This window comes from Trichoderma harzianum (genome assembly GCF_003025095.1).
Source record: "Trichoderma harzianum CBS 226.95 unplaced genomic scaffold M431scaffold_10, whole genome shotgun sequence".
Classification (NCBI taxonomy): domain Eukaryota; kingdom Fungi; phylum Ascomycota; class Sordariomycetes; order Hypocreales; family Hypocreaceae; genus Trichoderma; species Trichoderma harzianum.
The window spans coordinates 817067-830638 of NW_020209258.1; the positions used below are offsets into that span (position 1 = coordinate 817067).

General features: G+C 50.7%; 7 protein-coding genes and 1 non-coding gene across 8 annotated transcripts; 4 read left to right on the top strand and 4 right to left on the bottom strand.

Moving 5' to 3' along the window:
• The first annotated feature begins 854 nt into the window (after positions 1–854).
• M431DRAFT_214550 (hypothetical protein) lies at positions 855–1790 on the top strand. Its single transcript, XM_024913491.1, has one exon. The coding sequence runs from the start codon at positions 1045–1047 to the stop codon at positions 1531–1533; it is 489 nt and encodes a 162-aa protein (XP_024771960.1). The 5' UTR covers positions 855–1044; the 3' UTR covers positions 1534–1790.
• A 455-nt stretch (positions 1791–2245) lies between these two features.
• Positions 2246–2675, top strand: M431DRAFT_510468 (hypothetical protein). The gene has a single exon (XM_024919483.1). The coding sequence runs from the start codon at positions 2313–2315 to the stop codon at positions 2559–2561; it is 249 nt and encodes an 82-aa protein (XP_024771961.1). The 5' UTR covers positions 2246–2312; the 3' UTR covers positions 2562–2675.
• A 1173-nt stretch (positions 2676–3848) lies between these two features.
• M431DRAFT_510470 (hypothetical protein) lies at positions 3849–4775 on the bottom strand. Its single transcript, XM_024919484.1, has one exon. The coding sequence runs from the start codon at positions 4494–4496 to the stop codon at positions 3876–3878; it is 621 nt and encodes a 206-aa protein (XP_024771962.1). The 5' UTR covers positions 4497–4775; the 3' UTR covers positions 3849–3875.
• An 85-nt stretch (positions 4776–4860) lies between these two features.
• Positions 4861–6797, top strand: M431DRAFT_214924 (hypothetical protein). The gene is made up of 3 exons (XM_024913493.1): positions 4861–5351; positions 5408–5676; positions 6170–6797. Exons 1-3 carry the CDS (start codon positions 5225–5227, stop codon positions 6716–6718), a joined length of 945 nt encoding a protein of 314 aa, XP_024771963.1. The 5' UTR covers positions 4861–5224; the 3' UTR covers positions 6719–6797.
• Positions 6798–6817: 20 nt separating this feature from the next.
• M431DRAFT_510473 (hypothetical protein) lies at positions 6818–7760 on the bottom strand. The gene has a single exon (XM_024919485.1). It carries the CDS (start codon positions 7513–7515, stop codon positions 6877–6879), a length of 639 nt encoding a protein of 212 aa, XP_024771964.1. The 5' UTR covers positions 7516–7760; the 3' UTR covers positions 6818–6876.
• A 66-nt stretch (positions 7761–7826) lies between these two features.
• M431DRAFT_t142 lies at positions 7827–7907 on the bottom strand. The gene has a single exon. It is a non-coding gene; the product is annotated as a tRNA-Ser (tRNA).
• A 943-nt stretch (positions 7908–8850) lies between these two features.
• M431DRAFT_91644 (hypothetical protein) lies at positions 8851–10553 on the bottom strand (the record flags this gene model as incomplete). The annotated part of the gene is made up of 3 exons (XM_024924281.1): positions 8851–9741; positions 9842–10268; positions 10327–10553. The coding sequence occupies 3 exons, from the start codon at positions 10551–10553 to the stop codon at positions 8851–8853; spliced, it is 1545 nt and encodes a 514-aa protein (XP_024771965.1).
• Positions 10410–11290, top strand: M431DRAFT_510475 (hypothetical protein). The gene has a single exon (XM_024919486.1). The coding sequence runs from the start codon at positions 10880–10882 to the stop codon at positions 11264–11266; it is 387 nt and encodes a 128-aa protein (XP_024771966.1). The 5' UTR covers positions 10410–10879; the 3' UTR covers positions 11267–11290.
• Positions 11291–13572: the final 2282 nt, after the last annotated feature.

Sequence of the window (13572 nt, forward strand, 5' to 3'; positions counted from 1 at the left end):
CCTGTGTATCTGTGATGGAGGCCATCACTTGCATGTGTATACCGTATGCCCTCAAACTGCCGGCGTATTGTAACATGGGCCCTGCGGGTATACGCACGGTGAGAAGTCGTCGGTGTAAATGCCTTCTGTCATTCGGTCATAAACGATTGGCAGTCGTAGTCTGGCGAAGAAAAAAGCCCTGTGTTTGAAACACCCGTTGCGGCTGCTCCCAATATTAGCGACGATCCATCTTCTTAGCTTGTCGATCTCTTGACCTATAAATCGGCAAACGAGGCGTCATCTTGTGGCGCAAATGACCAAAGAGTTTTCAATTCTCCCTTTTCTTTGGTCCAACGGCAATCTAGAACTTTGCCATCTATCCTCCTATTTTTATCTTCTCATTTCGACTTGGCATACGCTGCTAAGAAAGGGAGGGATGGGCATTAGAGTTGGCACTTTCTCAATACGACACGGCACAGATCCACCGTGTTTAGATGCTGAGCAAGAATTTCGCCTGCTTCTCAGGCACGGCACGTACGAGTGTGTTCTCAATACAGCCACCTGCCGTACGGAGTATGCGCAGAACCTATCCCGCAGTATGCTCAAGACAAGTGAATCGTACGATGCATGTTCAGTATTAGCGGCGCGGTACCGGGTCGACCGCTTATCAGTGCCGATCACTTGAAAGACCAACGCCGTGACATCCGACACAAAAATTGCAAACGCATCAGTCTCACCACCAGTAACAACACTAGGTTATCAGGTTGTCTCTGCGTCACCGCAAAGTCTTGCAACACCTGCAGGATGGTGTCCGGACTTGAAACCTATCCGTCTTCCCATGGAAAGGCTGCATATTTGGGAGGTTGGTCTAGGAGGTTGGGATGAGGGGGAGACGAACCGTGGGGGAATATCATTGCGATTGGCCAATGCAAGACAGCAGCCCTCCCGGAAAAGGGTTTGAGAATTTGTGGCTGGAGGTGAGGACGCGTGGTTTGGTTTGCGGGGATGCTCTTGTTTATTTTGCCGAACCTGGTGCTCCTAGACATCGAATGAGCTTTCAGAACAATGCATGCGGGGAACAGACGCCGCCGCCGTGTTGATAGGTTCTTTAAGCTTGATCCATGTGCTGCATTTTGTCTGCACCCACAGACCCCTACTGCCTCTTCACGCCCATCGTGCACGAGTGCATATCACGAGCTGTCAATGCCGTTTGGGCCTTTGCAGCGGATGCATCAGTACGAGGCGGCTGAAGTAAAAAATAGCACAACTGAGGCGAGTGGCATTCTAGAAAAGCGATCCGTTTCGTCAAATTCGCTTCTGAAGGTAAAGATTCGATGGCGTCGAGTGTGGCCCACCGGCGTGAGCGAAATCAAGGCATCGGCGTGGGGTCTGTCTGTGTTTCCGATATGGCCAGACAGGGCTGCTTCTTCAGGTACTGTACTTGTACTACAAGCACTTATCAGTGAGCGGTGCCATGTCAGATATCGGCAATTCGAATGTTGGCCTTGTCGTCAAGTATCATCGAGACGGTCATGTGCAAGTAGAAGTTGGTAGCCACTTGTCGTTTTACAAACAAGACCGTCTCGTCGCCTGCGAGCGTCACTCTGTATCTCTTTTGCAGCCGGCCAGGCATCTGAAGATTTATCGACGTCCATTTCCTCAAGAGGCGCGGCCGCTTTGGATGTTGCTGCGGCAGCTGCTTGTAACAAGCGTCGATCGGCTTTTACAGGGGGCCAAAAAAATTGTACTGTAAGAGAATCGTTCTTCTGCGGCAGAAAACGAGGACAAACAGATCCGGCCAAGCCCAGGATGCGGTGCCACCAACCCTACTGCCAACCACATCCCGGTCCTTGCTTTCCCGCTCAGCCAGAATTATATTCGTCATGGACCCGAGAAATCTTTTGCTGCTGGTGCAAGGCGTGGACACACCTTGGAGCCTTCCCCTGATCGTCCTAGAGCCGTCTGTCTCAGGATGGATCCGATTTGAAAGACGACGGGTCCAATTCAGGCAATAGTATGTTGTAGCGCTGTTTGTTATCTGCTTGGGCACACACTGGTACTTGATGGATGCCTCCGGACGGGAATCCATCACTCGACAACATGGAAAGCCCTTTCCACCTCGAACCGCGTGATCCGTCTTTCGTATCGTATATCAATCAGCGTGCTTCGTATGCAGTCCCATCCTCGATCCAGGTACTCCGTACATGCCCCGAGCGGTATAGCGTAGTCAGGCATGTACATACGTCCGAAGCGAATGTGCGTATGCGTGCGTGTGTGAGTGGACACATGTCCATGGTGGAGATTTGGCTGGTGCATCTTGGCCACAGCTGGACATGGATCAATGGCAGTCAAAATCGTCAAGGGCCAGGGCAAACCAACCGCGACGTGCGCTGGGCCTCAGCGCCATTGGGCGACTGGGCCACACTCAGGCCGAGGGCGGTTACTCCGTACGAGCAGCAGCCCACACGCCGTCATCTTTGCCTCGTATTCGACGGCCACAGGTGCAGAGCAGTTTCGTATTGTCTCGTGCTGTGACCTTTTTTGCTTGCACTTTTTTTGCTGGGCCGCGTATGGCTCCGTAGTTCGTACTGGGCTCCTGGCTTCTGTGCGGCCATCGTGACCTTTTTGTCATTCGGCATTGCTGGTGGGAGATTTTCTGGGGGTTATGTTGAAGACACTCTGTAGGTGATGTTTGTAAATGGGAGGCGAAGAGAAAAACAAGCGGCGTGGCCTGAATTGAATTCGAGCCTAAGGGAGCTTCAATGGCACCTTCCGCTTCGCTCTCGCCACCTCGTGCTAGTGAGCTTGAGTTGGTACTTGTAGCTGTACAAAGGCGAAAGACGGGACGGACACGGCGCTGCTGACGGTACGTACCGAAAGTTGAGCGCCATCACCCATTGTTTTCCATATCTGGGCTCCGTTTTGCTGAATCTAGGTAAAAGCGGTTGTTGGACTTGATAGTGCCAGTTCACTGCTTGATAGCGGAAAGTTCGATTCGACGAGCTGGGGCAAATGCGCCGTTTCAAGAGACGAAGCTGGAGCCATGTACATGTGTCAAGCAGTTTAGAGGTACATGCTAAAGTCGAGGAGGGTTATCAATCCATGACAAAAGATAGCCGGCCGTACATGGGGACAGCACCCACGCTGTGAATGATATAATGATATACCGGTGATGCAACGTTTTATGCAGTCTCTGCCCTCATAGTCGCGTCATAAAACCGCAATGCAGCAGCATTAATGCATTATGCGATCCATAGTACACAGCATCCAAGACTTGTTTCCATTCGCCTCCCCTTACACGTTACTGTCGTTGGATGTACTGTCTGCCACCAGTATCTTTCTCAGCCACAGCCGGCGTACGTTGTTGACATGGACCAGTACGAGTACATGTACAGTACACACTCAAACCGGCCGTATATACGACCGGGTTAATTAATAGAGCAAGATCGCCGCCTCGATCGCAAACGGACCACCACAACCAGCAATTCCCATCCACCTGGTTCCCAGCAACGTTCCTCGTACGAGTTCTGCCAAAACAACGCACCAGGCCCCAACCAACTGTGGCTTGCCTGCGACTCCAGTTGTCCAGCCCACGGCCTCTAGCAGCCTCTAGCGGCCCTTTAGCGTCCAGCAGCCCTCTAGCCCGCTGGCCAGATGCCGCCATCTGCTGCCCCGTAGGCCGTAGCGCCCCAGTGACGCCATGGGGCCAGGGGTTGCGACGGGCTAGCGCGGCGCTGCTGTTCCCTTTACGAAGTACCGGTACGGATTGGGTGTTGTGCCTCGAAAAGCAAGGAGACGGGACTGTGAACAGCCAGATGCGGAACAACACTTGAACAGAAGAACTCTTTATCTGGTAAGGAAATGCAGTAGTGTGCTATAAAAAATTAAAAATCTGCTCAAAGAAATACTAGCACCATTATCATGCACTCCGGCTCCTCTTTTATTCCCTCTTCCTCCACAGCCATCTGCTGCTTGTCACTCACGCCATCCATCAATCCATCCCCAGTCGCCCCCCCGTCACTTGTCACTGCAGCGCTCGGGCCTGATCTCCCCGGGGCCCTCCATGCTGGCTGTACCGTAGCGACTGGAAGCCTGTAAAAAAAGCGTGCAGCCTGTACGGGACTCGTACATGTACCTCCACTTGTACTCGTACTTTGCCATCCAGCACCTTGAAATCTCCAGACCTCTTTCTTCCTCCTCTTCCTCTCACTTTCAACCTCTACCCTCTCAGCCAGCCTTCTTCCCCTAGCACAACAAGCTCGACCCGGCACAATCACAATCTCAGCATCACCATCACTATCATCACCATCGCCGACGCCTCCATTAGTCAGAGCTAAACAGTCGCGCTGTTTTTTTGCCCGTCTGTCTCCAGCCACGCTCGGGCCGTCAGCTGTGATCATCATCTCCCAGACCGGTTTGGCAGCTCGCAACAGCCCGCAACCTTGAAAAGGCAGCCTCGGTAGCCTTAGCTCAAGATATTTTCTCATCAGTCTCCGCTTGCTGGTCGCCCATCCCATCCTCCCTTTTTTTGGTTTCTATTTCTTTTGTCTCTTTTTTTTCTCTTGTTTTTTTCGGCTTCGTTCTGGAAATCTTGGGATCCTGAGACAGACAGATTTCTGTTGGGTGCTGCGAGCAGTCTTGTTTATTTTTCGTTGGTACTGCTCTACATCTTTCGACTGCGTACGGACTGCACTCGCCTTGGTCCTGCTTGCGTCTGGCCGCGCATTCCAGTCTTCTCCGTTACGGACTTTGGCCTCGACGATACGTCACACAGCTATTATCGAAGCATTCCAGCCGTCGATTTCTTGGCTCATAAGCACGCCGTTGTGTCTCTGATTTCAACGAGAAATTTCCCCAGACTTTAACCAAGACATCATCCACCCCAACTCGGCTGCTTCACTGCTGCTTCGAGTACGATTTCGCAATATCTTCGAGAATATCGATTCTGAACGATTTTGAAGCGTTAATCCGTTCTCCTGTCTCAGCTCTTCAGCCTTTGTGCTGTCTACGGTTTAACAAACAACCAGCAGAGGTGGTTATGGCTTGTTACTAAAAAGCCTCCTGGATCGACAAAAAGGCGAAGGGAACCCCTCAACAAGGGATCGAAAGACGAGTCAGCCAAACAAAAGGCACGTCACTGACGAATTTTCAAGGGAATTGCCCTTAAACACGTGCATGACTTTTCAAGTCTGCAACCTCAAATCAACAACCATCTCCAAGACTCTTACTCTCCCAAATATCAACCATGGCCTCTTTGGCAATCACCCTGCAAAAGGGCTACATGCTTCTGCTGTTGTTGACATTTTCCACTTGGATTTCTGCCATTAGCATCAACGTTTGTTCTAGTTTCAACACAGGCGAAACACCATTGAGTGAGTTTGACTCCTAGAGATTTAACCATGTAGCAACCCATCTAACTCTATCGCAGATGTCAGCATATGGCAAACAAATGGCGCCTGCGGAATATTCTGTACCAAAAAGGATTACGCCTTTTCTATCACGCAACAAAATTCATGCTGGTGCTCCAACTACTACCCTGACAAGACCACACAAGTTGACGTTAAGGAATGCAATGATCCTTGCCCGGCGTGGCCTTCAGAGAACTGCGGCGGCCCTGGATTATACGGTTATATCTTGTTAAACGAAGTCGCGCCTTCGGGCACCAAGACGGCACCGCCAACATCAACTCCAACTCAGGTGAGTCAAAAGCTTCTGTTTTCCTGCGATGCTGCAACTGTTGCACTTTGAACCCAACATGAATGTATGGCGCGAGAGCCGGATTACGAACTGGAGGCACAACTCTTTCTCTCTGCCTGGCCACCACTCTATGTACTGCCTCTTCTTTGTCCAAAAACCCTTGTTGAATTGTTCTCCTGGGGAAGCCAGTGGAGTGAAATCCTTCTGGGGGATTCAGTAGAACATCGTGAAGTGACCAATAGTGTGACTAAGACTGTGGTGCAGAGCACAGCTTCAACATCCGCTACAACGGCCTCCAGCTCCACAACTACTTCCACCTCCACCTCCACCTCCGCCTCCGCCTCATCCTCCTCTTCCACATCAGAGACGTCGACTACTTCCTCGAGTAGCTCATCCTCTGTATGACTTGTCTCAGATGGCGGTTTGCACCGCGGATCTCTGAATGCTAACTTGATGCGCGGTGAGAGAGCAATTCGGCTAACAAGTTTCATAGTCAACGACCGATTCGTCGTCGTCCTCCTCCTCTTCCACCACCTTCTCCACCTCCACCACTTCCACCACGCCACCTCCAGGGCAGACGTCGGACAGCAGCTCTACCTCGCAAGACCCAACCGGAGACCGCCAAACCGGCACACCGGTGAAGCACTCTGGACTGAGTACAGGTGCCATTGCTGGCATCGCGGTTGGCGTTGTTCTTGGCGCTCTCATCGTTTGTGGCGCTGCTTTCTTCTTGTACCGACGGAGACGACAAAATCGGAACGACGAGTACCGGGATGACCCGAGCGTCAGAGGCAGCTCATCCGGCATGGTGGGATCGGTTCCCCCAGAGATGAGCGCAAACAGCGGCTCGCCAGCTTCGCCAGTTTCGGCCGTCAACAGAAACAGCACCATTCAGATCGATCCTCGAATGGACCCATTTAAGCAAGGCCTATACATCCGCGGCAGCCACGAGAGTCTCAACACGATCCGAGACGATCACGACTATTCACGACGGATTCACCCACCGGTTCTCCGGGCCATGAATCCAGACCCCGAAGATTGATAAGGCAACCGCGTGCCTTGTTTTCTCTCAACTCGTTTGTGTGCATACGTGGTTTCTTTCCTAGTTATTTGTGTCTTTTTGTCTCGCGCGTTGGACCGGTTTTTTTTTTTTTTTTTTTTTTTCCTCTCTCTCATTTTAGAAAGAACCGAGTGTCATGATCACATATATGTTTCGCCGTTCGGATTCGAATACACATGACAAAACAAAAGATTTCGGGGTCTTGTTGCCTTTCGAGATACCAGGATGGCGTTGGCAGCTTTTTTTGTTTTTAAAGGCGGGAGAGGGGGAGGAGCATGAGGCAAGAAATAGGGGGTCCGCCAAATGGGCTGTTTGTCGTCTCGGGAGTCGAGATGAGAAGAAAATCGACAGGACGAGACGAGATTACGACCGACGAAGGACCCCCGCAGAACTTGCGTCACCACAGTAATATACTGCACGATGCACTCACAGCATATTTGGTGCTCTAGTAATAATTGCGGCTTGGATTTGGGGAGACGGCAGCCGACGTTGGCATAACTGGTGGCTTTGACATAATGGAGTACGGGCAGGGAGGCAGCTCGTGGCAACAATTGGCTGGATAGCTGTACATATTGGAACAAAGGGACATTGAGCAGATATAAAGCGTACACGGAATAGCGACGGTCCCAAGCGTGGCGGGATTCGCCCCAGCAAAACAAGTGCTGGATGAAAATAAATTGGTTTTGAATTGCTGAATGGGAGTGTGTTGTGTATAAGCGACGGGGTTGCCGAGTTGTTGTTTGATAAGAGCCTTTCCTTTTAATGGTTGACTGATTCATGAGCGATGTGTTGGTTATATATCTCTCGCTTTATTGGTTAACAATAGCTGCTGGAGTTGATATATCCAGCAGTCCTGTGAGACAAAATCGGAATATGAACTCGTCAACTCCAAGCACGATTAAATTAACATGTCGGTGGTTGGATAAACTTTGAGGCGTCCGAAAAACACATGGCATCGACAATTGTTAAAGAAATTAAATTAATAACAAACTTTTTATCTTAATCAGACCTCATAACACCCACCAATGTCAGTCTCCAAAAAGATAAATGCAAAAAGAAGAAACTCCAAAAAAAAAAAATTCGTTGTCCTCGACAGAGACAGGATTCGAACCTGCGAGGCCGAAACCATATGATTTCTAGTCATACCCATTAACCACTCTGGCACTCTGCCTTTGCGCGGATTTTGTTGAAGACACCCACACTAATTACATACTATAAACTGCTAGCCTAAACGAAAGAATCAACGCTATTGTTAGTTCTAGCTTAGTTAACTCATGATGTAACTGTACACCCAGTGCTATTTTCCGGCTGTTGACGCTATTTATAGACGATGGACCCCTTGTTTCGTTATTGCAGGACGGCGCCACTGATGGAGCCAGATGGCGAGCGGTGCTTTATCTGAAGCAGACCGGCCCAGTTTATAAGTGTCGAATCATGTGCAAGAAACCACAAGTCATACCCAATCATTATAATCACGATCGCCAAAAAAAAAAAAAAAGAGAGAAAAGTAATCCAAAAAGTAATTGTTTCTATTTCATCATGGCATATTCGCTAGTAACAAGCCCCCCTTTCTTCCCACATCCACGCGATACCATTCTCTCTCGTCTTGTCTTGTCTGTTAGTCTCTCTCTGTCCCCATCTATATACACTGCCCGCTCGCTTTTTGCATGTTTCTGAGCTGAACAACTAAATGAACAATGTGTGTGAAAATGAAAAAAAGTAAGCAAATGCAAATGGGAGAAAAGATAAAAAAGAACCATCAAATGATACCTCTCTCCCCCAGTTGCGTTGGTGGGCTTAAACAAAAATAAAAAGCATGACGAAATCTCGCATATACCAAAAACCAGAAATGCGTTAAAAATTGGATAAAAACAAAAACAAAAAAAGCAAGAAGCAAAAAAATAAACCTTTCAGCCACCTGTTGCGCCCCCCCTACCGTTGGTATCGTGATGTAAGACAGCCGTCATGAGTTGTGAATGAGATTTCATCCTTCCTTTGTCTATTTTGGGTTTTGATATTGCAAAAAGGCATCTCTTTCAGATTTTCATATTTGTGTTGGATTTTTTCTTTGTTTCGTCAACCTGGGTATCCACTATTCCTTTCTTCACAGGCCCTTAAAATGGTCGTGGTGGGCGCTGTGGAGGCGACTGGTCTTGTGAATTGTAGGGAGACTGTGAGTTGTAGGGAGACTGCGCGTGCGCCGCGCCGCCATATGGAGGCGGATCAAACGAGTATTGCTGCGAATCTGATGGATGATGGTAGACTGCGGGCGGTGATGGTCCCCTCAAGCCTGAGTCGGGGTTGGGTTGAGCGTTGTAAATCAGGCCGACTCTTTCATCGCCGGTTGGTGACATGATGCCGCCACTCACGCCGTGATATGCGGTTGTCGTCGGGTCTTCAAAGGCGGGGTTGTATGCTCCCTGAGGCTTTGGCTCGTGGAGATTGCTCATGCTCAGGGCTTCGTCGTTGGAAGTGCCAAGCTTGTAGCTGACGTCCTCCTTCCGGTTTTTGACGCCGCAGAAGAGCCAGCGCATACCTCTGCCAAAGGCCTTGACCAGATCCCACAAGTTCATGGCATCCCACAGCGCACGAAGACCGAGGAAGCCACCCCTGTTTGGCAGAGCGGGCTTCTCCAGACCAACAGTGCCCTTTGACGCATCAGGGCTTGGGTAGAAGCCCGAAGAGGCGCCGCGGCGATAGACTTGGTACGGGAAGGCCCAGATATGCAAGACGGAGAAGATGGCCATTTCAACGCAGAGCAAAAGGGCCGGGATGCCCACCTTGAGATCCGGATAGGCGAGAACGTCACCGGGCTTGACAATGTTGAGAGTCGAGGTACCGACGGAAATGGCCGAAGACTGCCAAAAGGACAGGAAGACGACGAGCTTGATGGCGAGAATCTTCAAAAAGAGGCTGTGTTCGGCAAGAGGCTTCGCAAGCTGAATGTAAAACTGAATAAGACAGTACATGGCAATGGTGACGGAAATGGCATTGATAACGAGAACCTATAATCACAACAGCCATCACGTTAGCTCTGTCACAAAAACAGCTTACCAAGCTTATAGGTCATGTAGTGTGAGAGCAAAATGCGAGTGGCTTGCTTACCCAGATGTGAGCAAAAACGGGAGAGTTGGAGCTCTCGCAGTAGCGTCCATAGTGCTCAGTGAGAACGGCGGTAATGGTCATGGCAACACGGATAAAGCAGTACTGGTAGACGCCGATCCAGATGATGTTGAACCAGGTGAGGCCGCTCTTTGGAGTGCGCCAGGGGCCTCTGTCTCCACCGCAGCACTTGGCGAACCAGTTGATGGGCAGGACCCAGCCCTGGATCGGGCGCAGGTTTCGAAAGAATTCCTTTTGCGTGTGCAGGTCGGGTGCAGAGTAGTGGCATATCAGGCCGAAAAAGGAAGCAATGGCAAAGGCCTCGTAGCAGTCTGAGATGACGGAGAAGTAGGTGGCGCGCCAGTACCATTGCAGCTGCATGAACGAGGAGATGGCGTAGACGGGGATCATGAAGAGGATACGGATGATGCTGCCGACGATGGTTAACTAGTTGGTCCACGGCCTTGGACCAGGTAGGTACTGCTTACTGTCGTTGTTCTTTGGGTTGTGTGTAGTGCGTAGCGTGCATAGCGATGAGGTACAAGCTCAGCACAACGGCGATGAGGGTACATCCTGCTGAGATGACGCGGGCAAGGTCGTGGAAGTTGAGAGGTCCGGCGATCTTGATTTCGGATCCCGGAGAGACTGCTAGGGCGTTAGTCTTGTGTAAAGGGTCCGGGCCGTCGTCGCGGGACAAGAGCAACGGGAGACACATGACGGAGCTTTGCGCGGCCGGTAGGAAGAAACATACTCCTCATATCCTCCAACGTCGAGTTACACGTGAGATTGAACCCCATTTTGGCGGATTACAGCGTCAAGACGCAAACAGTCGGTGTTTTTGGTTTGTTTTGTGAGCCCACAGGGGGGCAATAACCAGCTTGTTTGCCAGCAAATTGCGCGCGGGCAACTCGACGCCCTGACCAGATGGATTGGTTGGTCGCTCGCTGTCCGCAGCAGTCGTGGTCTATCGAGGCGTGATTGTTCGATGCTCCTAGGTCTAGGTCTAAACTATGTTTGTGTCGTCAAGTCGTGATTTCAGTTATGAGTCGTCGTCGCCGCCAGCGAAAATCCCCTTTTCTCCCTGCGCTTCTCGATGCGCCCTCTTCTATTTCTCGGTCGCGAGTCGGCGGAAACTCCGGAGCTGTTTTGGGTTTGATTCGATTCGGATCCAGCCTGGGTCGAGAATTCTACGGGTCCACGGGGGGTGAGGAAGAAAGGGAGGGACCTGGAGAGATTCTTGCGGTTTGGAATGCTGCCAGACAAGAGATGAGATGGAAGCGAGCGCCTTGTTTGTCGCGCTCCCTGGCAGCGAAGACGAAGAAAGGATGGAACGAGTGGAAGACAAGACCAAAGGCAGAAAGGAATGAAAAAGGAATGTCGCGGTGGATAGAAGAAGAACGAGAGCGATCGCCTGGGCTAAAGAAATAAGAAAGCAGACAAAGTGCGCAGGGCAGGGATCCAGGAACAAACAAAGAGAGACGACAAAGAAAATAATGTACCGTACCCCGACCAGGGGGCGTGTACATACGACATACGACATGCTCGGCGGCCATTTGTCATGGATGTCGGTACCCGTACGAGGTGCTGTGAGACGTAATGGCAGGGCGCTAAGACGGGGAGTCGGGCACACTGGAGAGCCGCTGCAGCAGCGCATCTCCAGCGGCTGTTTTAGCAGCACACAGGCATTGACTGATGGACTGAAATGGGATTTGATTCGATGGCCAGGGCTGCTACCTCGAGAAAAATGCATCCCGTTTTGGCTTCAATTTTCACATCTGGTGTTAGTCATGTGAAGCTCTCATCAAAGCAAACTTGCCGATGCTCTCACGTCTCTTAAAAGGACAGATGTACTCGTATCATCAACCACCATCTCACCTCGCACCTCTCACACTCTTTCTCACACTCTCACACGACGCCGCTAACAAACCCACAACGCTGGCGATTGGTCCCGGCAGGGGGAGGCTGAGTCTCTGCTGGTTCCCGTTTCAAGCAACTCTCTCGAACCTAAAAGAGGCGCTGGCATGTGTCGGATTTCCTCTAACCGCTAAAACACTAGCCTAACCCAAGCATGTGCCAGTACCTGGTTTGATTCATCCAGGTTCCTTTCACGAGACGCACGACAAAAAAAAGACAGAAAAAGTAGCCCGCTTTGATCCACCCCCCTCCCCTCCCAAGAAGCCAAAGGCGGGCTCCCTCCCGCTCTCTCTCTTTCTCGTGGGACAGTAATCGCACATTTTCCGCTTGCAAAACGAGAAAAAGCCAATGAAAGGACACGGAGCCGGAGCCCGGCGTGCGGAGTACGGAATAAGACGTGCCTGTGCCTGTGAATGCCAAGAGTCCTGCACTCCTGCAACGCGCGTCAGAGATTCACCTCATTTTGTTTGCAGTTCCATGTTCGCTTATTCAGCTTCGTATATTGGCAAACCTTATGCAAGAGAAGAGAGGCATCCAGATGGACATTCACAAATGTTGTTCAGCTTTACAGTGCATCTGTGAGATACCGATCTTCGGCCTCCTCTGCAGATCACCAGCATCACGAAGCCCATCCGCCGGCACCTGCAATATCAACCTTGAATCCATCTGAGCACCAAACCAGTGTATACATGTACCGGTACATCCCCTAGCAGCGCACATCATTCACTGCGCCAGCCCCTAGAAAAGAAACTGCCGCCTCTGCGCCATCCCCGTCCACCCAAAACTCCCATTCAGGGGCTTCAATAACGAGCGGCGCCGCCTCCCGCAAGACGTCACTGTGGGCTCCCCGTACTGTGTACTGTTCTCGTACCTGTACAGCTGCAGCCACAGCTACGGCACACCCCCTCCCTAAAGCAGTAAGTTGCTACATTTCTGCAACAATCCAATCCAATCCCACTCTCCGGCGCAAATTCTTAATCCTTTCCAAGTCCATCCAAGCTATATTGTAATGTATCAACTGTATAATATCGATTTCTTCCGGCTTTTTGCGGACAAGTGCATAGCCTATCCCCGGGGGGTTACTGATGCCTGATGCCAATGCACTCAATAATCAATACCGCCAAATTATTCTCCGCAGAAAAACGGTGCTTCTCTGGCCAGGGGCCATTCGCGTGTAATCCCCGACCCCGAACTCCGGCCTCGTTTCTCGTCCTCGTCTCGTCTTGATAATCATACTCATAATCTCATCAGCGAATCCAGATTTGTCTCATCAGCAAATCCAGACATGTATTACAACCGCCAAACTAATAATACTAATCCTCCCATCGTGCTCAGCTAAGCAGTACATCTCACTTCACTGCACCCATCTCACTTGCACCAAGATACACGTAAAACCAGCGGATATACAGCTACCCCCCCTCCCCAAGAATCCTCCGCAGATCAAAAAGCCTGCATCTCACCACACATACAAATTCTCCCCAGAAAAAAAGCCCAACATTACATACACGTACATGCACGCAGAGACGCCCAAAATAAAAATAAATGAAAAAAAAAACCCCCTCCCGTTCGGAAAATCGGCAATCTTGCATCTGCGCCAAGGCACGACGCCACACAATCTGACGCAACGTTCTCACATCGCCTTGCTGCTCATTCTTCAACCACATGACGGTTTACTAGCCGACCTTATTTTCTTCGTCTCAAACATTCCACGCCCCAAATGACAGCGGCAGTGCTCTTCACCTACGAGTAACATTCGATGCGATAGATAACTTGTTTCCTCCGCCGATATCTGGCGTATCGCCGTCCTATCGCCTCCTCTC

Excerpts from the sequence above, each read along its gene's own strand:
- M431DRAFT_214550 (XM_024913491.1), top strand. The coding sequence starts at position 1,045 with ATGCATGCGGGGAACAGACGCCGCCGCCGTGTTGATAGGTTCTTTAAG.
- M431DRAFT_510468 (XM_024919483.1), top strand. The coding sequence starts at position 2,313 with ATGGATCAATGGCAGTCAAAATCGTCAAGGGCCAGGGCAAACCAACCG.
- M431DRAFT_510470 (XM_024919484.1), bottom strand. The coding sequence starts at position 4,496 with ATGGGATGGGCGACCAGCAAGCGGAGACTGATGAGAAAATATCTTGAG.
- M431DRAFT_214924 (XM_024913493.1), top strand. The coding sequence starts at position 5,225 with ATGGCCTCTTTGGCAATCACCCTGCAAAAGGGCTACATGCTTCTGCTG. Across the intron at positions 5,352-5,407 it reads CACAGGCGAAACACCATTGA|ATGTCAGCATATGGCAAACA; the intron begins GTGAGTTTGACT and ends ACTCTATCGCAG. Across the intron at positions 5,677-6,169 it reads CAACATCAACTCCAACTCAG|TCAACGACCGATTCGTCGTC; the intron begins GTGAGTCAAAAG and ends CAAGTTTCATAG.
- M431DRAFT_510473 (XM_024919485.1), bottom strand. The coding sequence starts at position 7,515 with ATGAATCAGTCAACCATTAAAAGGAAAGGCTCTTATCAAACAACAACT.
- M431DRAFT_510475 (XM_024919486.1), top strand. The coding sequence starts at position 10,880 with ATGAGTCGTCGTCGCCGCCAGCGAAAATCCCCTTTTCTCCCTGCGCTT.